We start from the raw sequence: 24360 nt of genomic DNA, 5'->3' as shown, positions 1-24360 counted from the left end.
AGGAAATGAATGGCTGTTACATGCCTTGTCACACAGCAGATTTTTCCTGTCTTTACCAACTTCCAGTTTCCATTTCCTGAAAATTTTAAAGGACAGCATGTTGCTTTGAAAGCTGTATCCAGCATTAACAAGGTCTTGACCATTTGTGCTTGCAGTGATTTTTGCTTTCTACAAAGCTTTTAGAAGTGTTCCTGAGCTCATACAGTCATACGCACAGAGATTTCTCTGGAGTCTGTAAACCGTTTAGTCATGTAAAGACCTTGGATAAGAAAACCCCAGATTCTTTGCAACTGTCTGTAAAAAGAAAAAAAAATCAATTAAACTCTGTTTTTTCACTGTACCTGCAGTAAACCTTACCGCATGTGTTGACACAGCTAACTCGGTTAAAAGCAGAGTACAATGGTGAAGAGGCCTGATCTATTCTTAGAGTATGATTGTCTGCATTGGCTAGCCCCAGTAAAGGCTTTAGGTTTCTCATAAACAGCATATTTATTACTGAGAGAATCTCTTTAGCTATAATGAATTGATGTAATTGCTTAGGTTATATAGCTACTGGCTTCACCAACATAGAAGAATTGGCAAGCTTTCGAATGTCCTTTTTATGAGAACTTATAATAATGACAATATTTGTTACTAATATATCAGCTTGTGAATTTTTCCAATTATTCCAATTGGGAAAAATGATAACATTTCAAATGCTGATCTCTAGACAATACCATTAAGGCAATGCTACGGATTTATTATTACACTTTCCTTGTGTTGTCAGTGTCAGGGGAGGTGATATTTAGTGCTTGGTCTCTTGCCAGCACATTCTTGGGACCAGACGTTATATCTGCTGTCCACTCGCCATCGCCCATTGTCTTCAGCAGCTGCCGTTTGACTCTCTTCACCTCCACAGACGCTCATTTACAGGTAAAAGAACAGATGCTATATTGTGTGTTTTACCTAGTTAAGGTTTCTCAGAATATTGCCAGAGTGACTAACAAGAAGGTACTAATATAATTTTAATTTTCTTACAAGATTAGAGCAGAAAATATAAAAAGTAAATAGATTTTGTAGACAATAAGACAGTGCTTAGCCAGTGTTGTTTTGGTTAAAGCTGTACAATATAGTAATTTGTACATACTTGTACATAAATGCTGTCAACCTAACAAAGAGCTGATCTTAAAAATCTGTGTGCAGCTGCTGCTGTCTGGCTTTGCTTTTTTTTGTCAGAACAAATGTTGCAGCTGATGTATTCGCTTAACAAATGTGCTGAGCTGTCATTAGTTAAACTGTAAAAAATACAGAATGAAAAAATTAATATTTGGGATGACGATCAACATGATGGAGTAAATACATGGTTAATTTTCAGTGTAGTTTAATGGGATGACATATTACACCAAAACATGACTAATACTAATAATAATAAACTTTCTTTTCTTCCATGTGTTTGTTTCTGCTCAAGAAGTTGAAGTGAGGTAAGAAAATTCCTTTTATGCCTGCTGTATGGTTCATATTTGTGAAAATGTTTTTTAAGGGAAAGTTGTGCTCGCTTCCTAAAAGGATAAGAATAGATAATGCACTCATGTAAACCTGCCATTGCCTTTAAGATCATCGTCCTCATGTGTTCCTGCTTGCTGTTTCAGGAGCACGACAGATCCAGAACGATGAATCCCAGAGGGGAAAAGGTGAGCCAGCTATATTCCACAGTGTTAATCCTCCATGCATGGACAGGGGACACATTGTCCTTGCACACATGGCAAAGATGTGGCAGTGGTTATCTGTCAGAATTGTTATCTGCATCCCTGAGAGCTTTCCCCTTGACTTCATCCTAATAATAAAGCGTTATCTTTTTATGTGTGACTGCAGTAAGTGGAGTCAAGTTTGACACTCGCAGGTCTTTCCATACAATGTGCAATGTTTAATTTTAGTTGAAAGATACAGTGTACTTTGTTAGCCTTTTATTTACTGTACTCGACACTGTAAATATCACCTTACAGACCTAAATAATCAATATTTGATTTAGAATCACTGAGCTGATTGTGCTTTGGCTTTCTCCACAGCCGAAGTCGAAGATTTCGGCTTCTCGCAAGCTCTCCCTCAAAGTGAGTTGCCTTTACACACCTTTTTTTGTTTGCTATATATCCCCATGAAAACAAAACTTGATATTAATTTAATACTATTTTATATAAGAACAATATGACGAGCCATGCACATGCTGCAAGTTTCATTGACTCTTAGTGCACACTTGACTCACTGCCATATAACATAATACATACTGTTTATGAAAACCAACATAAATTATCATTTTTGTCACGGTCAGACTAAAACTTCCTCGTCCTGTGATTGATACCCATTTGTGTCCAATCAGATGCTGCTCCTCACAAGAGCCTGTGAGGATTTGGAGAAGGAGAGGCAAGAGAGGGAGGAGGAGAAAGTACGCTATTTAGGAGAAAAGTTGCCTCCGTTGCAACTGTCTGGAAAGTCCCTGCAAGAACTACAAGTAAGCTCTCTAAAGCCACAAAAGACCAGCTTTTGTAAAGCAGAAAATATAATAATATTAATGTTATCAATATCTGATCTTTTAGGAACTGTGCAAGCAGCTTCATACAAAAATTGATATTGTGGATGAGGAGAGATATGACTGTGAATCCAAAGTGAGCAAGCATAACAAAGATGTAAGTCTCTTTTATCCTCCAGACCTCTGCATATCCTTTGTATCTGTAAAATGTCTGCATTGAAATTGGGGGCTAAATTCTCTATTAACTGTATATTTAGGTCAAACCAGAACAGGCCGGCCAATATAACAGAAAGACATTACTCAAATATTATTGCAGCACTTTTACACTATGTACTCTCCTAAAAAACTAAAGAATAAGGAGACAAAGTGAGCTTTTTCTTCCTGTTTCTGTTTTTTTCATATATTTTGCGTCATAATGCTTTAGATCCATGAGCTGAAGCTGAAGGTACAGGACCTTGGGGGCAAGTTCAAAAAGCCTGCCCTGCGAAAAGTGAGGGTGTCAGCAGACGAGATGATGAGAGCCCTCCTGGGCTCCAAACACAAAGGTTCAATGGACCTCAGAGCCAACCTCAAGTCTGTGAAGAAAGAGGATGTGAAACAGGACAAGGTACCAGAATCACCACTCTCACGTCTTAGCTCCTAATCTCTTGTGTTTCTCAGTATCAAAACATTTTTTTCTGATTTTTATTTCTTTTTTCCCGGTTCTCTTCATTCTCAGGTGCTTACCAGTGAAGTAGGCGACTGGCGTAAGAATGTGGAGGCCATGTCAGGTATGGAGGGCCGTAAGAAGATGTTCGACACAGGCGGCGGAGCACAGTGAGATCACCTCTGAAAGCAGGAAAAGTTAAGCTGTCTAGACAGAAAAAGTGGAATACCTAATGGGAGACAAATTGACCCAAAAGCTGCTGGAGTTTAGTTTGAGGTAAAAGCAAGTATAAATCCCACCTGTGCTGCATTTTACCTGATAGTCACTCAGTTTAACAACTCAATGCACTTAAAGTGTAAAATAAAAGTGTAGAAGCCCATGTTTTGTTTTGTTTTTGTTACCAAAGAATATTTTGTTTTGTTATGTCACCTTAAGACAATTAAAGAGGATTTAAATGAACACATATTGTTTCCATCGGTGATGTTCCATATCTGTACTTGACTTTATCGTGTTTCATTTTATTGGCACAAGAAGGATTATGTGTGGCACGTCAAAGGACGGCAAGCAGCTTGGCTGTTGATGGATTTAAAAAGAAAGATGAAAAGTGAAGGGAGGGGGAACAACAGGTGGCAGTTGCATTCTGTGTATCTGTTTCAGTGTTTTAAATAGACCTTGTGTGAAAGCAAAAGATTGTGTTTAAAGTAAACTCAAAGCAAATGAATAAAAAATTAAAAAAAAGGCTCCTTTTTTAAAATTGTTTTTTCAACTTGGAAATAATTTTGCTTTTGACATACAGTAGCATTTAATAATTGGAAAAAGCAAGTTTAACAGGGATTCATTATGACAAGTAACATTTAAAGCAGTTTAATGGCAGAAGTAAAACAAAGAGGCTTTTCCAGCACATGTTCCACCTTAGACTTTGACAGAATATATTCAGCCATGATGTCATCTTCTATAAATCAAAGCTCCAGAAAGCTTCAGAAGCCCACTAACACTGCCATCCTAGACATTTCATGCATTCATGCACTGCTTCTTTGTTTGACTGGGTTGTCTGGTTGCTGAAAGCCAGACATTGTTATCTGAGGCGTGACAGTAACACCAGTAATAGCTTCATGACTTCTGGAAGTGGTGAGTCTGTTTTTATACTTTTATGGACTAGAAACATCTGTGTGTGTTTTAAATAAAGCTGATAGGGCTGCACGCAGCATATCAGTGTTGCGTGTAAAGGACAGCTGACACTTTATGTTGTTAAAGAGCTGTTTTATAATGGTTTCTACATTTAAACTAATCTTATAAAATCAAAACAAATCAACAAACAAAACAAACAGGCTTAAATTCTCTGTCTATGTAAAGGAACAGACAGTGCCTATTTTCATATACCACAAATGTTGACAGCCGACTTGTCAGCACCACATATTGATGACTGTTAAGTGCAAAGGTCAGAAAGCTTTTTGAGCACTTTTGAAATCATCCAAGCATTAGTCATGGCTCATGTTAGCACGTTTGTGCCGCTTGCACTTCATTATCAGCGCCACTTGGTGGCAGCTCACAACAGCATTAATAAATCCGCTGCTGGGAAAAGTAATTACTGCTTTGAAAATTTACTTGAAACTAAATTGACATATTCTCATTCAAAAATCTATTATTGTTAATAAGGTTTCTAAACAACTGGTGAATATTATGTGCATTAAAGGCTTAATACAGTTAATAAATACTATGCAGAAAGCTTAAAAAATACTATTAGCACTAATATATAATTAATTTGTAATATAATTGATGTCACCTATACATGACATTAATTTTATTCTAAAGTAGCAGCCCCCAACCTTTTTTGCGCCACAGACCGGTTTGTGTCTGACAATATTTTCACAGACTGGCTTTTAAGGTGTCACGGATAAATACAACAAAATAAAACTAGTACCGGTACCAAAAAAGAAGATTTATTCATAACAGATGATAAAAACGATTGAAAAAAATAACGATAAAAAGCGACAAAAACCCATAAAAAACATAAATTTCCCGCCCGAGCGTCAGCTCTCGCGGCCCGGTACCAAACAACTCACAGACTGGTACCGTGGCCCGGGGGTTGGAGACCGGTTTTCTAAAGTGTGGTGGTGGTGCCAGGAATAAGCTTAGACTAATCATGACTAGTCTATCCTCATTCCATGTCTTTGGGGAATGCGGCTCAGGTCCTGCCCATGGCTCACATCTCTGTGATTCTGGATTACGTCAATGAAACTAGCCTAACTTAAAGAAACTTCCCACTATTTCACATGTTCTTCTACAGAGTAAAATACAGTTCGTAAGTTCTAAGATGGAAGTAGCAGAGCCTGACAATAAATAATTACTCTTGTGGCTCTAAGCAGTGCCAGTTCATTTCACTCACAGAATAACCCAAAGGAAAAGAAAAAATGAGCGTTAATCTGCAAAAAAAATAAAATGCCAGTGCTGATTACAGTGTCTGCAATGTGTATGTGCGTGTGGCCTGATGAGGAGGTATGATTGATGCCATTAATCTTCAACATAAAGCACAAGCGTTGCATTTATTGCTGCAGGGACCAGGGGTGGGTTGACGGTAACAGAGGGTGGTCTGATGATTAGACACACTGCCCTATGACAGAGACTCTCAGGCTCAGTTCTTTGTATGAAGTCTTGTCTAAGTTTCTTTCAGCGGTATGGCACATTCAGCCCACAGGCCACGGAAAAGCACTTTGTACTAAAGATAAAACATCATGAAATTTTATTATCAGCCAGTACCTTGTTGCAACTACTCAATAACTGGAAAGAAAAACAAAATGCAAAAAGTCAGTGAGAGTAGGCTGAATTGAAGGCAGTGTGATCAATAAGCAAGGCGACAGTCTGGAACTCTGGGACAGAAAGAATCAGACAAACAATCCAGACAACTGGGAGGACGGTCACAGACAAGCAGGTTTTAATAAAACAGCGGTAGCTTATACTGAACTGCGGTAGCTTATACTGAACTGCGGTAGCTTATACTGAACTGCGGTAGCTTATACTGAACTGAAAGACTGTAAGAATGTGCAGATGCTTTGGAAATAGGAAGCATGAAGGTGAGCTATAAAGCTGCACTTAATAACCTAATAAAGTGTACTATCCACCTGGTGTGAAGCTGGTTAGCTGGGTAACAGTTAAACTAATGAGGAAAGACAATGATCTGGAAAGTTTTATGAGGAACACAAAACCTTTGGAGAGGTAGAAATGCCTACAGGCTCTGAAATTTCACTTATTCCAAATCAAACTGTGCAACTTGGATTTAATAAACTTGGGCACAGCATCAAGCTTTACGTAAGTAGACTGCACAATGATAGCAAATCATAGGCTGCACTGCATATATAAATTTTAAATACCACAGGAATCACAAATAAACCATCAGCCTGAGAGAGAAGCGGGCTGTTATAATACTATAAGGTCTTTAAGACAGGATAGGGATTGGTGGATTGATAGATGTAGGTCAACTCTGTCCTTTTCTTTTGTTCCAGGCCAATTTTGTTAGTGAAACTTTTAAAAGGCAGGCCTTAAAGCCTCTCTCACAATGCGACATAACGCCAGATATTTGTCTGTCTAATACAGCCTTAAATCAGGGAACACCTGCCTTTTTGGTTTTATTTGTTTTTACTGTATTTATCTCAAGGTTATCATTTTGCCTTTCTCATAAGGTTGTCTTGTGTTTTGTGCCTTAAGTGGCCCCAAAGTGTAAACATTTTACATACAAAGTTATCAGTCAGTCACTGAATTTAGGGTTGCAACATTTACTCATAGCAAAGCAAAAAAGTGTTTTAAATATTTTTTTATTCATTTAAATCACCATTTCAACTTTCTCCCATTCCTTTGAGGGTGCAAACTAGCAACCTTCCTTTATGTAAAGCTTCTTTAGCTTCTGGTCTTCTGCTGCACTAACTAGAAGCTGTATATATTCATAGCTTCCTGGGGTGATGTGTCAAATAAGCAGCTTGAGGCAAATCCTGTTTCTTTTCTAAACGATAGTCTATATTTGGAGGTAATGACACAGAAAAGCAGCTTTAATGTAGAATTAAACTTGTGGATTCAAGGGTTTAAATGGACATAAAAATACACACACATACTTGGGCAAACTGCACCGTGTGCCCCTCAGTCAAAAAAAGTATTAAGGATATAGGACCTGGCCATGTTGTCGTCACTGAGTCAAAGTCTTCATATGCTAAAGTATTCTGGCGTTAAATAAAAAAAACAAACATTTATGGGTACTTAACTGTGAAAAAACAAAAGAGGTTAAAGCACTGCATTGATGAGAACAACTTGCAGACTGTGTATAAAAGATAGATATAGCTTTTTGTCTATTAGTTTATGGATTTCCAGGCCTCAGTTTGAGCTTTATGGCCATTTCCATTGTTTTTTGACTCGGAAGTGACCATATTTAGTTTGGTTTTTAGAAATAACCATATGAAAAACCATATTATATGTCAGCCAGTTGGATTAAAAAGCTACCAAAGGCACTAAGAGCACTGTTAGCCGAGGTAATGCCTATCATTCAGCTATGCATCGGAAGGCAACTGTCAGTAAATTCAAAGCTTAGTAAAGTTCAAAGGTGTGTTTCATAAATTCGCCCTTCACAAATAAGTATATTGTCTGTAGACAAAAAAATAGTTATGAATCAGGCTGTAAACATGTTTACTGTATGTCTGCTGTAAAGTTGGGCAGTTTAACATGCTTTCCTTTTAATATATAGAAGAAAAGTTAAAGTTAGTCCACATTGATTTTCTTTAAATCTTTTTATGAATGCTTAGATATTTCATGAGGTTTCAGATGGGAGACATTAGAGAGACAAGAGTGAGAAGCCTTTTGTCACATCTGAGTATGTTATGTATTTATTTCATCTTCTATAAAGCTGTTTCGGGGCTGTTTCATCACCTTCAGCTGTTGTTCACAGCAGGCCATGCCTCGACCACCACACCCTTGGCGTGCTTTGGTCTGTCTTCGTTCCTGTTATATATTCACCGCACAACGAGGAAAAAAAATCACAGAGGAAAGTGAGTCAATATCTGAAGCAGCTGCACACTTTTTCTCGTCTGCGACATGCAGAATTAATACACCTTTTAATGGACTCTTGGAATTTGTTTCTTTATATATTTTTAAAGAAAGAAAAAAAATCTTTATCTGTTCCCAGCAAAGATTTACAGTGCCACACAATGCAATATGTTTTCAGGGACTTATTAAGAAAGACCTTCAGAACATATTATCTCCACTAAATATAAGCAGCCATTGTACATCCAGCACATCCTCACTTTTCCTCCTGTCACTTGTAATGGTTTAGGTTCATCTACAATCCGTGCCTGCGGCCTTGCCGCCTTCTCACTATCGATCTCCTGTGAGCCAATAGGGAGGGAGAAGAGGCTGACGGGTATTGGTTTTGGACACCAAAGCTGGCCAGGAGTCAACAACATCCAGCCAATATAGATTCCTCTTCTTTTAATCAGGTGGAAGCTTTTGAAAGGCCTACAACTAAAATTGGAGTATCTACTATTTAACTTAAGGAGACAGTTCTGATAACATATATTGGTTTAATTGAGTTTTATTTAATTTTATGCAATAAAGTGTCAGCTTTATTTGAGACATTTTAAAATGAATGGAAATCTCTGGGAAACCTGACATTTGCTGCTGGATTCAAATCCCTGTGAACCACAGGGAGAAACTTCACAGGCTGACTCTGCATTGCCTCAGGTCTCCTTGGAGCAACCGTGTGAACAGCCTGTCTCACATTATTAATAGATATTTTTGGATGAAAAATGCTGGAAAAGGGCAGCTCAAATTTTCTCTTTTTTCTTGCAACAGTACCAAACATTGTGTAAGCTATTGTTTTCCAAAACCTCAAGAGGTCTCTGTGGGTATTAAAATAAGTTTCTCCATATTTTAGAAACCTCTGACAGCTCTGGGACAAAATAAAACTGCTGACTAAACTGAATCTACAAAATATTAAGAACATTAAACCCCAGCCTCCCCCCCCCCTTTTTTTATAACCCACATCTCACTTGTAACAAAGCTTAAAACTCCCTCTGTTACTCATCTGCTCCTCTTTTATCTCCATCTCCTCCTCCGTGTAGAGATACTTGGAGAATCAATAAAGAATAATGGATTTTACCTAGACTCACCTCAGCAGTGCACTTTATAGAAAGAGTCTGCAGTATTTCTGCCCTCACTCTGCTCCCCAGCATGGCTGCTCTTCGGGTGGCGGTGTTGCTTTATCAGCCTGCTTCATCTGGAATAAAATATCGAACTACTCCAGAAACTGCCATAAATTTCTATAAGTAGTCATTGTTCCTATGATCATTCCTAATGTTTCTGGCTGAGTCGCTGCATTCTTTAAAGGGAAACTGTAAAAGATAAAGAGTGATATCCATAGAAATACCAAAAACAGCAGACAATAAAAAGACGCATATGTGGCTCAATCAAGGCAATCTTAATATAAAAATGTAAATATAAGCATTGACATTATTTTACCAAGGTCATTTTTTTATTGTATTTCGTGCCAGAAAAATATAATACCGACCTTCATAAACCAGTTTGAACCCATTTATCAAACGTCTCCCACTCTACCCCTAGAATTGCAGATCAAGGACACGAACATAGTCAGACATCATTGACATATTTACTCAATAATGTATAAAAATAAATGGTCATTTATGCATTCAGTACTCTAATAACATTACAGTTATGTGCTAATAACAACAGCTGCCACACACAAAGGATGTGAATGGCTGCCAGATAACATACAATTTCCCAAAAGATCCTCTAATGATATATATTTTTTTCTAGATGAAAATGAGGCATTACCTTTCTTCCAGTGGCAAAACATGGTGGGCAGAGAATCCTTCTATTTAGAAAGTATTAGTCTTCTGGGCAATAGAGAAACGAAGACAAGGAAATCACAAGCATCATGCTCACTAAGAGAAATATGTAAAAAAAACAATACAAAAAAAAAACAAGTGAAATCAGCAGAGATGAATGTACCATTTGGCCATATATTTTAGAGAAAGTCTAAAAAATACATTGGCATATGATATATAGCTTTGGACATAATCAAAACGTATGTAAAACTATAGCTGGAGCCCTCTGCATTGGTCACATGGAGGATCAAGGTGTGTCTGGATTTTTGATTTGTCCTTAGACCAATAAAGATGATGTACAACTACAAACTGCACCACAAAATGTCTAACACACTCTGAAGAGGTGGAAATCTTTCTTCAAATATTTGGCTAATTTGGGTCTGGAATTGGTTTTCCTCAAATCAGTTTCCCATTAATTTTTAAAAATAATCTTAAATAGAGATTTAAAATAGAAATTTTTGTTTGCTACTCTTGTAGCAGCAGTAGAGCTATACAGAAAGATCCACACACCAACTGCCATATGTATCTGTCATAATCCTGGGTCCTAGCCCCAGAATCTTTGTGGACTTTTATTTAAAATGCTATTTGGTTCATGGTTTGTATGTCAATTATATTTGATTGTCATATTCCTTTCTGTCCCTTTAGTTCTTTGTTTCAGTTGCTATCTAGTTGTAATATTTAGGGGCGATCGTGGCTCAAGAGTTGGGCGTTCGTCTTGTAATCGGAAGGTTGCCGATTCGAGCCCCGGATCCGACAGTCTCGGTCGTTGTGTCCTTGGGCAAGACACTTCACCCGTTGCCTACTGGTGGTGGTCAGAGGGCCCGGTGGCGCCAGTGTCCGGCAGCCTCGCCTCTGTCAGTGCGCCCCAGGGTGGCTGTGGCTACAATGTAGCTTGCCATCACCAGTGTGTGAATGGGTGGATGATTGTGCATAGTGTAAAGCGCTTTGGGGTCCTTAGGACCAAGTAAACCGCTATACAAATACAGACCATTTTTATTTATTAGTATTGTGGTTTGGATCATTTTGTGTAGTTGTTTCTCATTTTTCTAGCCTTTCCTCTTGTATCTTTCTGTGTCAAAATTATGTGTATTCAGTTCTTGTCTCTTTCCATAATGATTGTTTTTTTTTTTAGGCTTGACTTTGCGGCCTTATTTCTAGTTTTATTTCTTGTCTTGCTGAATGTTGACTATTTTTTACATGTTTCTTGTTTCCCTGCTGTTTCCACTCCCCTTGCATACTGTATATACACCCCAGACTTTCAGTTAAACCTTGTTGTGTTGTGCCTCCCTGCTTCCTGTGTGTGTTTTCTCTGAGTACTTTGTTTCTTGGACTTTGGTTTCCTTCTGTCTTGGATTTTAGCGTAGACCTTTATCAGCCATAAATGGCTCATGTTTTATTTTTGATCTCAGCCTTTAATATATCCTATAACCCTAAAAAATTGTGAAATGTGAAAAAAGTAAACTAACTCTGGAAACAGAGTGAAACTAGACTGAAGTGAAAATAACAATTAAAAGCAGAATAAAAATGAGTAAAAAAAAATCTAAAATTGTAATCTCTCTGCTCCAGGGGCGATTCTAGGATCAGAGCTTTGGGGGTGCTGAGCACCCAGAGCTGCTCAGCCAGGTAAGACAAACTTTACTCGTCACGATGACACTTCTTCCCTGTCTCTGTTAGTCCCTGCATCCTTAAATGTCTCCAGTTGTCCTGAGTTCCCTCTGGATGTCTCCTTGGTGCATTTAAACCCCTGTTCCTCCCTGGCCTCATCATCTGTTGTCTCCATCTCCGTTATCAGTCATCATAATTTTACCATCTCTATGCAAGTCAGCAAATTTCTTTATTAAATCATAAGATTCTTAAATTCATCAAGTCTCTCTGTGCCTGGGTCCTCGTCTCAAAACATGACATCATTGTTTTGTACATTTTAACACAATTTAATCCCACATTTGTGAAAGAAAAGCAAAACACTTTTTTTTTTAAAGACTGTAACAAAACCATCAAATCTGATCAAGGTTATTTAAATGCTGCAAAAGAAGAATGCATTGGAATTAAAAAAAAAAACAAAACACACATATACACATCCTAACCTTAATTACTTTACTGGGGGAAAATGATGAATGGTGATAATAGTGAGTAAAAAGTAAACTGAGTGCATTTTTTGGACAGAGATTCACTTTTAATGTGTATGTATAATACAATACAGATATATGAAAATAGACTCCAAAAATAGGGTCCTTGAAATGTACAAATTATTGATAAAAAAAAAAAAATTATAAAAATGGAGGCAACTTTGCCTATGGTACAATGTATGAAAATATCTTTACTGCAGATACTACTATGGCTCTGCAGATTTATTCCTTTCATTTTAACCTGTGTCGCCTCACCTTGAAGTTGGCAAATACTTTTGGTGGTCAACTCTCTCAAGCAGTTTAACAGTTTCTGTTTTGCCTGTCACTGTTCCTTGTCTGTTTTCTTACTTGGTTCTTCCTGACCTTGCACTTTCTCCTCATGTTCCCCTCTTTCCTCTCTCCCTCTTTGGACTGATAATCATACAAAAATATATTGTATTCAATTAGATGAAAAAAAAATTATTAAGATCACTAATAAAAAAAAAGGCCTCTCTCAGTGTACTTTGAACCAAAAGGCAAATAACCAAACCACATGAACATCTAATGAAATATAGAAATATTGAAACACTGATCCAACATTATCCTTTATTGACGGATCATTTGTTCTTACACTTTTACCTGAATGTTGCTCCTGGGTTTCATATCGGCACATGCACACATGACAAAATAACCAGCTTCTCTCATTCCATTTCAAACAGGACAGTGGTAACACCAGCAGGCTACGGACAATTTTTAAGTTTTAGATTTTAAATAGGCTGTATAAATGTCAATGGGAGCAACAGGACAGTCAAATGTCGCTGATTTTACTACACAGTAGGACGGATTGTAGGGTAGCAAACATTGTCGCAAAACACGTTTTCAACACTGCAGGTTACCTGGGTGTAATGTTTTTCAGCTAAAAAGAAACATGGTCTGACTCCTACCTAACTTTATAAAGAGTAACTGAAGGTTAAATGCAGTTAACATGTCCTGTTTTAAGCCAGGCACTTACACCTCCGCTCCGCTGCGTCTCAGCCACCATCGCTCTGGCAGCAACGGCACTAGAGCCAGAGTAGGGGAGAGGCGAGCTGGAACAAACCATTTTGGGAAGGGGGTATCTATACTTTTGTTGTTAAAATGTTACGTCTCAACCAAGTACTGTATGTTTTTTATATTTTTAGTAGTGTGTCACACAAACAGCAAAGTAAGAAATCTTTGGGGGTGCTTTGATTCATTTGATTCATTCCAAAAATGGGCTAAAATTGCCCCTGCTCTGCTCACTGCTGAACCTGGCAAACAAAAATAAATGCAAAAAAACAAGTGGCAACAAAATTAAAACAATGCACCAAACCCAAACGTAACAAACTTTTCTGAGTGACGCATTCTGACAATTATGCCAGTAAATGTGCTGTAAACATTATTTTGTTCTTCACGATGAATTGTAATAACTTTAACAACTCCCTGGCTTTTACCCAGCATTGTCAGTCTTCAATTATCCACTGAAATACCTCTGTACCTGAAATTTTTAATACAGATGACTGATGATCCAAACTGTTCATCTAACATTATCAGCACGGTCTCATTAACTCTCTCGACTGCCATTCTATGGAAAAGTTGTAGGGTCTGTTTTTCAAGTTGAGGCCTTTATTTCTCACTTTAACTCTTCATTTCCTACCATCCTATCGTGCCTACCATCCTTTCATTTGAGCCTTAAATAAATAACTGCATAATTTACTTACACAAATTACTGGTTGTTGTTAAAAATCACAGATCTTTAATCAAATTTTCCATATTGACAAAAGTGTTGTTTCTTCTGCCTTCATATGTAGTACACTATATGAGTGGGATGTCAGGGCACATGTTGCAACTATCCTATCTTCAACATTTCTCTGGTAAGGCTTTCCCACAAGGTTTAGGAGTGTGCTTACTGGAATTTTTGACCCTTCTTCCAGACTTACATTTCTGAGGTCAGACTCTGATCTTGGGCGATAAGGCCTGTCTCACTGTCTCCACTCACTTCAAAATGTGCTCTATCGGGTTGAGGTCAGGACTCTGTGCAGGCCAGTCAGGTTTTTCCACATCAAACTCACTCATCCATGTCTTTATGGGCCTTGCTTTGTGCACTTTTGGAGAGTCATGTAGGAACAGGAAAGGATCATTAAAAAAAATTGTTCCCATGATTCTGACAGCAAGAAATTATCCAAAATGACTTGGTATGGAAGCATTGTGAATTCCTTTTACTGGAACTAAGGGGCTGCGCCAACTCCTAAAAACAACCCCACACCATACACCAAACTACTTGGAACAGTGCAATCAGACAAGTACTGTTCTCATGGCAACCATCAAACCCAGACTAATTCTTTGGATTGTGAAATGGAGAAACATGATTCGTCACTCCGGAGAATACATCTCCACTGCTCTAGAGTCCAGTAGCAGTTTGCTTTACACCACTGCATCCAAGGCTTGGCATTGCGCTTGGTGATGTAAGGCTTGGCTGCACCCATTCCATAAAGCTTACTACGCACTGTTCTTGAGCTGATCTGAAGGCCACATTAAGTTTAGAGGTCTGTCACGACTGACGCTGCAGAAAGTTGGTGACCTGTGTGCACTACGTGTCTAAGCACACGCCCACCTGTGATTTTATTTGGCCTACCACTTTGTAGCTGAATTGCAGTCGTTCCCAATAGCTTCCACTTTATTATAATACCACCAACAGTTGACTGTGGAAATATTTAGTAGAATATTTGGTAATATTGTATATTATGTGACTTTGTGACCTTATTCTAGTTTACTTTTGTAAAAATCTTATAAATGATAAAATCCTATGTTTTGCACATGTATGGATTGAGAGTGATAACTGCAATTTCTGTTTTGACTGTTATATTGTATTATTTTTCTCTAAGAACCATGCGCCTCTGCTTATCTAATGGGTTTGTTAGTTTCAGTTTTGTGAGGATGGATAACATTAACAATACTAACCATTTACACACACGTTGTGCTATATGTTACATATTTGTTTATACAGCTGTTTCTTTAGACACTTCTCCTGAAGTTAAATTACTTAAATTAATTAACTCGATGTTTAAATTCTTCACATTCCCATCAGGCTGAACTGAAATGCCTTATGGTGATCTCTACAATTTTATACCATTGCATGCAATTATTATATTTTATATACTAGAAAAATGTTCTCATAGTGCAATCCAATTTTTCCCATTCATTCAAATGATACAATGCTTTTAAGAGGTGCATAAATTTAAAAAAAGGTAATTATAGATCATCACTACATGGTTCCTAGGGCATATGATGACAGTATAACACATCATGCACAAATTGAATTGCAGAAAGTTTGAATCCTGCATTAAATGTCAGTAAAAACAGAAATCTCATGAACCTACATTTGATTAAAATAGAAAACATATCAAATTATTAAACAAAAAAAATGCACCAATTCATGAAAATCACGAAATAAAAATCAGTTATTTTGAGTTTTATGGCAGCTACAAATTTCAAAAAAGTTGCCACAGGGCCTTTTTAGATTGTGCTAAAGTATGGGTTCTTTTTTTTTTTCCATGATAGGGCTTTAACATGCATTTATGCATGGCTCAGTGAACTGTGTTTCTGATCCCATGCAGTGATTTTCATGTAGGAATCGTGCCTGTTGACAGTCACTCAATATTGATTTTTCCAGATTCTCTGAATATTTTGGTGCCTGACATGTAATAAAAAGTGTTTTACTTTGAGGAATGTTTTTCAGAAATTTTTTCACAATTTGTAGATGCTGAGTTTTGCAGATTCTCCCTTCCTGAGATGCTCTTTTTTGCCAATTAACCTAATTAATTGCAAAATGTGCCAGCTGTTTATTTTTAGTACCACTTGTTTTTCCAGCTTTTTTTTGCCCTTTCTTATTTATTTTTTTTCAGATGTTATTGCAAATTCAAAATGACCCAACATTAAAATATGTCAGTTTAAACATTTGATGTTTTCTATTTTCTACACTGAACACAGAAGAGCCCCAAAACTTATGAGAAATGCAAACTGTTCCTTTCTGTTTATTTGCATTTTACACAGCCTGAGATTTTGTGAATAAATAATTAAAATGATACGATCCTACTGCTGTAGTTGCACAAAGTCAAAAAACAGGCAATTTCAACCCATTGCAAGGTGGTTGCAAGGCAACCTCATAATACAGAACGATGCATAACTGAAGTTTTGTGGATTAAATGGGATGGTTTTGTAATGAAAAAAAACATGATGTTGCAATGACACAATTCTTTAACAAGGTTTTATAGATATAGTGTAAATACTAGAAAACATGTAATTGTAGCAGAGGGTTGCTAAGAAACATGATGATACAATCTGATTTGGATAAGAACCTTTAGGGACCTATGATGTACCTGTGTGCTCAACTCTTGATCATGTAGGAGTTGATAGACAGACACATGGGCAAACTTTGTGTATTATGGTGGTATATTATTATATTTTGGAAAGGCACTTTGGGGGCACAGGGACCTGACTGTCTTCTCTTTGCCACCATTGGTTATGCCCTTCCAAATCCCCAGTCAAGATGCACAATTGTAGTGCAGAATTTCACTTTGTTCCTAATTTGGAAAGAGAAGATCTGCATAACTATGGTGCTGCATGTGTGCTCACCTCTGCCCCTTAATATAAACTATTTCCGTAATACCTCTTTCTAATTTTTCTATTATCTTATTGTGTCTCCTGTCATCCATATTTGATGTTGTTGCTACTTTGGTTTTAATCAGATGAATAACATTCCCATCAGCTTCAGCTGCACTATGTTTAGTGCTAATTAGCAAATGTTACCACACTGACTTGCCTCAGGTTGTATACAGGGTAAACATTATATCCGCTAATCATTAGCATAACATTGTTTTTTTTTAGAATATTAACATACTGACATTAGAAGTCTACTCCATGCCCTGCTGCGCCTTAGTAGTGCTTCAGAGCAGCTTGCATTGCTTTTGACTCTTGGTTTTGTTTATGCTAAGGATGACCTTTAGAGCCCAAAGTTTTCCTGTAATAATATTCACGTTGAAATTAAGACCCTTTAACTGTTGTAGGCAGGTGCACTGTGTGTGAATACTAAACAATCCCTTTAAATGTGGTGTTCTTACCAGATGCTCATAGTGTCAGTGACTTGCTGACTTGCTCATCTGTACTGGCACCACCGCAAAGCGTCACTAATGAAGTGCATCATTGCCAGTAATTAATCTCTACCTGACGTTAATTGCTTTATCGTGTCGGTTGCTCTTATCGCATCTTTTAATGTCGTTAATGCTCTAAAGTCCTTGAAAAATGTTTCAGTCTTTTCTTCACTCCATTAGGGTTTAACTTTCCTCTTTTTATCAGGTATTTACAATGTGAAATTGCCTCTGTGGTATAATTTACGAGCACACCAAGCCAATGAAAGCTCCATTTTGATAATTCATTCCTTCTTTAATGTGTTTTTTTCCCCTGAAACATTTCATGCCAAGTCATCTTGAGGTGCAAAATCACACATATTCAGACTCCAGTCAAGTGCACGCAACAAGCCATTTATCAGTGTTAATGAGAAACCCTGTCCCAAAAAGAGCAGAAGAATAGAGCAGCTTTCGTTCATTGTGGAGTCTGGAGATCAGAGAAGAGTAAGAAATCATTGTAAATGCTGCAGTGATGTTGGGGGGAGGGGGAGGGGATGGGGCATTACTTGAAGGAGAAACTTTTTAAATATGTATGTAGGTGCTGAGTGACATGGCTATTCAAAACAACGAAGAGTCCTTGCATGACACTTTTTTTTTTACACAGATAACTTAAAGTTTCTCTGAATGTTGCTTCGGGTTCACAAGAGTTCGTCTCCGTCTGCTAGACTCTGCATCAAATGCTGCTGAATAATGAGAGAGAATACAGCTGGTCTACTTTCGACTTAGCAACAAACCCGAGACACATCAGGACTCTGGGGAGTAAGCCTATATTGATATAACGCAGCTTTGAAATTAGATGTTCTGGAGGAGGATCCGATGAGGGGGCAAAACTTTAACAATGCCAACCGACTTTTAAACTTTTCTCTTTTATTAATGTGAAATTTGAACTGGGAATTGCAATCAGTGATCTCCTGATGCCTGTATGGTGTTTAAAAATGGGATGTTCAGAGATGTTTTTTATCTATCTTTTGTCAATTTTTTTTAAAGGCACGTAGCATTTCCTCATCTGTCGATGGAGGGTAACTTGATTATTCATGTCACACTTTGTGTCCCGTCCTTGTCGCTTCAGATCAAGGATGCGCAACCCTCTCAGGCCTCAGACTGCTCTGTGAGATAATTGGTGTTAAAGGTGGGTTGCACCTCTTCCAGCAGAGAGTCCGTAATAAGTATAGGGGGCTGCACCATGCAGATGTCAGCCCAGCTCCAAAGTCACTACTGGCACTATTTCCCTTTTTACAATCCTGCCACAAAACTCATTTTTGGCTCTATTCAGCCATGTGTCGCTGGTCAAGCGCGAAAGCCATTTTTCACTTCATGCAGCTTGTAAAGCAGCCATATGGAAGGAAGGGCCTGGCTGCACTCATGCTGGCTCACCACTACAGTAATAATATTTCACTGTCTCAAGGTCATAGGATATTTATATTTCTCTCTAAGCTGTTTTACTAACGTTTAATCAAATGTTTTAAAATTGGCTTTGTGAGACAAAAAAACAGTCCAGTTCACTTTTTCCTCTGATCTCATAAAAAGCATTAATCACACCATATCGTTATTTTCGCTCCTGTACAGGTGAGTGTCACACACTTTGTGACACACTTCTGCAAACATTTGTGAAAGAGTGGGTGCTGCTCAGGAGCTCAGTGAATTCCAGCTCGGTACTGTGATATGATGCTGCCTGTGCAACAAGTCCATTCGTGAAATTTCCTTGCTACTAAATATTCCACAGTCAGCTGTTAATGGTATTATAACCAAGTGGAAGTTATTGGTGACGACGGCAACTCAATAGCTACAGACCTTTGAACATTATGTGGCCTTCAGATTTGCTCATGAACAGCGGGTAGAGAGCTCGTCGAATGGGTTTCTGTGGTCGAGAAGCTGCATCCAGCCTAACATCACCAAGCGCAAACAGCACAAAATGCAGTGGTTTAAAGCATGCTGCCTATAGGATCTAGTGCAGTGGAGACATGAGATGCTCTGGAGTGACGAATCAAGCTTCTCTTCCTGGTAACCTGATGGATGAGTCTGGGTTTGGCAGTTGCCAGGGAAACATGACTGTATTGTGCCAAGTATAACATTTGGTGGAGGGGGATTGTAGCATGGGGTTGTTTTACAGGAGTTAGCTTGAACTCTTAATGCTTCAGCATACCAAGACATTATGGACAATTTGATGCTCCCACCTTTGTGTGAACAGTTTTTTGGATGGTCTTTTCCTGTTCCAACATGACTGCCCACCAGTGCACAAAGCAAGGTCCATAAAGACATGGATGAAAAGGTTTGGTGGAAAGAGCTTGGCTGGCCTGCACAGAGTCCTGACCTCTGGGATGAATTAGAGCAGAGACTGCAAGCCAGTGTCTGACCCCACACTTTCTTCTGGAAGAATAGTCAGAAAATAGGATGTCACTTAATTTCATATGCATTTTTAAGACGAGTGAACACTTTGGGCAATATAGTGTATAAAAAGTGATTAATGAATAAACAATTGAGTTTTTTTGTTCTCTTCAACATATTTATTGAGGGAACAAAAGACGAGACATGGTTTGGCATAGCAAAAAGTCTTTCTCACAAACCAAGAAATAAAAGAACCTTTAATAGAGCATATTAAATCTTCTCTTTAATATAGTATAAGTCTAATAAAGAAAGCAAAAAACAACAACAACAAAAAAAAAAAACAACTGCACAGAGACAAATTAAAAAGAAAGAAAATTGATGAATAAATAAATAAATAACATTTAAAAAAGGGTCAATAAATACAGGATGGACAAAAGATTAGGGTTAGAGTTAGAACAGGGTCACTGTCATGAGATGGGGGTTATAATGAACTAAATTAGTTCAGGAAGAGCTGCCACTTAACCAAGAATTTTTGGGATTTGCCTTGGAGAGAATAGCTGATCTTATCAAGTTCAAGAAAGTTCATCACATCACAGAGCTGCTGAGTGTGGAAGGGGGCACTACAAGACTTCCAGCAGAGGAATAGGTGTCAATAATGAGGTGAATTATAAAACCTTCAACTGATTAATAAAGAACCGTCTGTATTTGAATAGCAAACAATTGAGAAAAAAACTAATTAGGCCATAAAAAACTTTACAGAAAGTTCGCCTACACATTTTCAGTGAATGAAAATGCAATGATTAAATGCAACTCCTGAATACCGCCCGAAGACACTCTCAGTGAGATGCATTTTAATGTGTGCCAGGAATCACCTCCACAAGTTTGCTGTATGCTAACTGCTTTGTTGACTGTTTTTTTTTTCTTTTCAAAGACTAAGCAAGATGGAGACAGAAAATCAGCCTACGGCTCCTGATCCAATTCAGGGGTGGGTGGGTCATTGCCATCTACACAGCACAAACCTTCAGATTTGTTTGCATAAAAACAAAAAAGTGGTGAACATGATTATTTCATCAAATCATCACTGTGCTGCTAAGTAAGGAGCACTGTGCCTTTCTTTTGGAACCCAGAAAGAGGAACACCCCCCCCCCCCCCCCCCACCCCCACCCCCGCCGCCCAAAAGAGAAAAAAAAGCCACCATCTAAAACACAAAGACTGCTGTGTGACAAAAAGATCACCATGAGCGATACTAATCACATCACACATTCATATAGTGAGCAGGGAATTGCATCTAATTCAAATGCTGACGTCGAAACATCCAGCAACTCCCAGCTTTTATTATGATAAAATATTACCTGATTTCAAAGATCAGAGATGGAGGAAGAAATGATACCACGAAGGGCTTTGTAGACAAACAGGAAGATCTTGAAACTGTTTCTAAAGCTCACTAGCAACCAGCGGGGAGAATGTAAAACAGGTGTAATATAATCTCTTTTTCAGGTGCCTGTGAGGAGCTCAGCAGCAGCATTTCAGACAAGTTGGAGAGGGGACAGAGCAGACTGACTGAGACCAGCATAAAGTGAATTGCAGTAGTCCAAGCGAGAGGAAACAAGGGCATAAGTAACAATTTTGCAATCTCTCATGGAAAGAAAAGGCTCATTTTTCAAAATAGAGTTGAAATGGAAGACACTAATTGGTTTAAATTGAAGATCTATGTTTAATTTCTGGGTAGCATAGTTGTGCAGTGTTTACCGTTGTTATTTTCTAGAGAGAAGGTTCTGGGTTCAAACCTTCTGGTGTGGGCGTGAGTGTGAATGGTTGTCTTAATGTTCAGTATTATTTCAATTCAGTTCAGTTTTGCTTATATATAATATAAAGGCACTTTATACTGCAAGATAAGACCCTATATCTGGAGAAAACCCTAATAACCAAGCAATTTCTCCCTTAGAGCAAACACTTTGTGAAAGTACGGAGGAAAAACTCCCTTTTCAGGGAGGTGTAGCCATTTGTAACAGCTAGTTGGCATTGAGGAGAGAGAGAAAAGAAGAGAAGAGAAGAGAAGAGAAAAGAAAAGAAAAGAAAGGGAGGAAAACGTGGGGAGAGAGTAGAAAACACAGAATAAGGGAGAAAGAAACAAGACAATGTCATGGTCCTGGGTCGTGCGACCCAGTGTTTTGTGTTTTAGCCTATTTTGATGTTTATTCTTTGTTTAGGGTCACTAAGGCAGTCCAGCCATTTGTACATACTACCCGTGTATTAAGTCTCCCTTGCCCTTCGTGTGGTTATGTCATCTCCCCTGTACTACGTCTCCCCGGTTCATGTGTCTTGTCTAATCTCCATGTTTCCTGTTTTACTTTGAAAGTCTGTATTCACGGTCAGTGTATTCAGTTTCACTCCTTCTGTCCTGTCGTTAAGTTCATGTGTGTCAGCTGTGTTCCCATGTGTGGCCACTTCCCCTGATCATCCCTCATGTGTATTTAGTCTCTGTGTTTCATACAGTCTGTCTCGCGTCGTCTGTGTTATCTCCCCTACCCCTTGTCATAGTATCCCAGCCATAGTTTGTATTTTGCAGTCTAAATCTCATTAGAGTCATAGTTTCCCAGTCTATGTTCAGGTTTTCCCTCAGTTACTTTGTTGTTCTTTTCCATGAGTTTTTCAGCCATAATAAAAGGCTCGTTTTGGTTGGAATCCACTCCTGCATCCTCGTTTGTGTTCGCACCTGGGTCCACCACACACCTTTCCGCACGGTCTGCCTCCGCAGACCTTGACAGACAAAAAAAAAAACAAAACTGACTGGACTGTTGCCTGTGGGTTGGGCAGCAGCTTTCACATTTAACGCTTTCACGTTTAACGTGAAAGCTGCTAGATTATTTGCCCTGCGTGTTTACATCACTGGTCCACTACGGCCCCGCCTCCGGACTCCGGTGATGCTGATCCCCCCTTGCATCAGCACCATTTCTGGTTTCCTTGCAAAGTACTGAGAGAGAGAAAGAGAGAGGGGGGTGGGGAAAGAGACAGGGAGAGAGCGAGAGAGAGACTCAACCTCACCAGAGCGTAGAGGCGTCAGACTGCCGCCACAGCATCTCGGTTACGCACTGTTCAGAGGCCCCATCGACCGATCACCGCTCCAGAACCAGCTAAAGGAGAAGTCAACATAGCCGGGCGCGTTGCCACAGCTACAGTCAGTAATGGAGAGCCTGCTGGATAATCCAATGAAAGCCGTTCTTTATCTGAAGGAGCTCACCACTATCGTCCAGAACCAGCAAAGCCTGATCCAAACACAGCGCCAGCGCATCGACGAACTCGAGCGGAAGGTGGAGGACCTGATCGGAGAGAACCGACAGTTGCGGGACCCCCATCACTACGTCCAGCAGCCCTCTCAGCACCACCATCACCACCACCACCACCACCCGACTCACCGCAGCGCCAGTCCCCAGGCGCCGGCCCACCTTCACCCACACCCGGGAAGCAACAAAGCTGCGGCTCATCTCGGCCAGCAGGCGCATCATCAGCAGCCACCACCATCCCAGCAGCAGCAGCATCAGCAGATTACCGGTCTGTCGGCCCAGCCTCAGCAGCAGCAGCAGCACCCGACTCCTCCTGCACCGTCTTCCCACCACCCACAGCAGCTGCAGCTCGTTCCCACCTCGCCGCAGTCGCCCAAAGCGAGCCAAGCCAGCCCCGACTCCGCCGAGGAGGACAAGAGGAGCCCCTGCTGCAAGTCGCTTGTTCCGCAGACTCCAACCACTCTCTGCCGTTCAGTGGGTCTGGCCAGGAAAGCGGAGTAAGTAGCTTTCGTGCTGCGTGCACTGCATAAAAAAGTTCCATTAGTAACATTAATAATAATAATGATGATGATAATGATAATAATGTGCCTTTTCCCAAATGACCTTTAATTAAAATGACAGAAACTGCTCTGTGTCAAACAGGTGACATTACTTCCCCAGATCTGCAGACTTTCTTGCCTCTCATGAATATCAGATTTAGTGACCTGAGTAATTTGTTCTACATATTACATTACTGTGACGTTACCTATTTTATTGCAGTTTTTCCAGGCTAAATATAGCATATATAGAGTCCCTTCCTAAGTAGCCATCATGTCAAGTCAGTGCACGCACACACTATAACAGACCACAGTGTCTGTATGAGCTCAGTGCTGGACTCCATGTGATTTCACTTTGATTTACTTAACATCCCGCTTTCAAGCTGAGGCCTAATTTTCTCATTCAAGTTCCTCCTGTATTTTCACATTGTTCACTCTCAGTCACGCTCCCATTAGATCAAATGAATACTTAATGGATATTGATTTCAAGGACCGAGACTGGCATTTTAACTTGGGTTAATTTTGCACCAAGGTAGAACGTGACCACCTTTGCACGACCAAACAGTGGAAAGGACATTTTTTTTCTTTTTCAGGAGAGTAGAACTGAAATGTGGTTCATTTATGCAGTTTACATGCTGTTCTCTTTGAGATGAGGTTACAGCGCTCTGCCCCCTCGTGTTTCCACATTCTGACTGTGGAATGCATCTGTTAAAATGCATCTGTTTTTAGGCACAGCTGAGGTAGCAGTTTCACAGGTGCCAGGAGTGCCTGGTGACATCGTAAACACCCATCTTAAAACATCAAGCAACTCCTAAAGGCACATCACTGACTCTGAGACCAAATGTCACCAATTTTGCTTGGAACACACCTACATGG

The 24360-nt window shown here is 39.2% G+C and overlaps 2 protein-coding genes across 4 annotated transcripts in view; both read left to right on the top strand.

The window, feature by feature from the left end:
- Window positions 1–857: 857 nt before the first annotated feature.
- LOC309692931 (troponin I, slow skeletal muscle-like) lies at window positions 858–3608 on the top strand. 2 transcript variants are annotated; one of them, XM_082511839.1, is made up of 8 exons: window positions 870–912; window positions 1448–1460; window positions 1629–1670; window positions 2046–2087; window positions 2354–2485; window positions 2571–2660; window positions 2928–3110; window positions 3222–3608. In XM_082511839.1, exons 3-8 carry the CDS (start codon window positions 1650–1652, stop codon window positions 3321–3323), a joined length of 570 nt encoding a protein of 189 aa, XP_082367965.1. In that variant the 5' UTR covers window positions 870–912; window positions 1448–1460; window positions 1629–1649; the 3' UTR covers window positions 3324–3608. The 2 variants fall into 2 exon arrangements, with proteins under 2 accessions (XP_082367964.1, XP_082367965.1); XM_082511838.1 differs by lacking the exon at window positions 1448–1460 and having other exon boundaries at window positions 858–912.
- A 19038-nt stretch (window positions 3609–22646) lies between these two features.
- Window positions 22647–24360, top strand: part of iqsec3a (IQ motif and Sec7 domain ArfGEF 3a) — a 121436-nt gene continuing 119722 nt past the window's right edge. For both annotated transcript variants that reach the window (XM_082510331.1, XM_082510332.1), the window contains exon 1: window positions 22647–23445. In XM_082510331.1, coding sequence (XP_082366457.1) covers window positions 22850–23445 — 596 coding nt within the window. In that variant the 5' untranslated portion in view covers window positions 22647–22849. The remainder of the gene's footprint in view (window positions 23446–24360) is intronic.

This window comes from Aulonocara stuartgranti, assembly GCF_965226115.1.
Source record: "Aulonocara stuartgranti genome assembly, chromosome: 17".
Classification (NCBI taxonomy): domain Eukaryota; kingdom Metazoa; phylum Chordata; class Actinopteri; order Cichliformes; family Cichlidae; genus Aulonocara; species Aulonocara stuartgranti.
The sequence above is the reverse complement of the archived record's forward strand: the minus strand, read 5'-3'. Positions and strand labels throughout refer to the sequence as shown.

Excerpts from the sequence above, each read along its gene's own strand:
- LOC309692931 (XM_082511838.1), top strand. The coding sequence starts at position 1,650 with ATGAATCCCAGAGGGGAAAAG. Across the intron at positions 2,486-2,570 it reads AGTCCCTGCAAGAACTACAA|GAACTGTGCAAGCAGCTTCA; the intron begins GTAAGCTCTCTA and ends CTGATCTTTTAG. Across the intron at positions 2,661-2,927 it reads TGAGCAAGCATAACAAAGAT|ATCCATGAGCTGAAGCTGAA; the intron begins GTAAGTCTCTTT and ends ATAATGCTTTAG.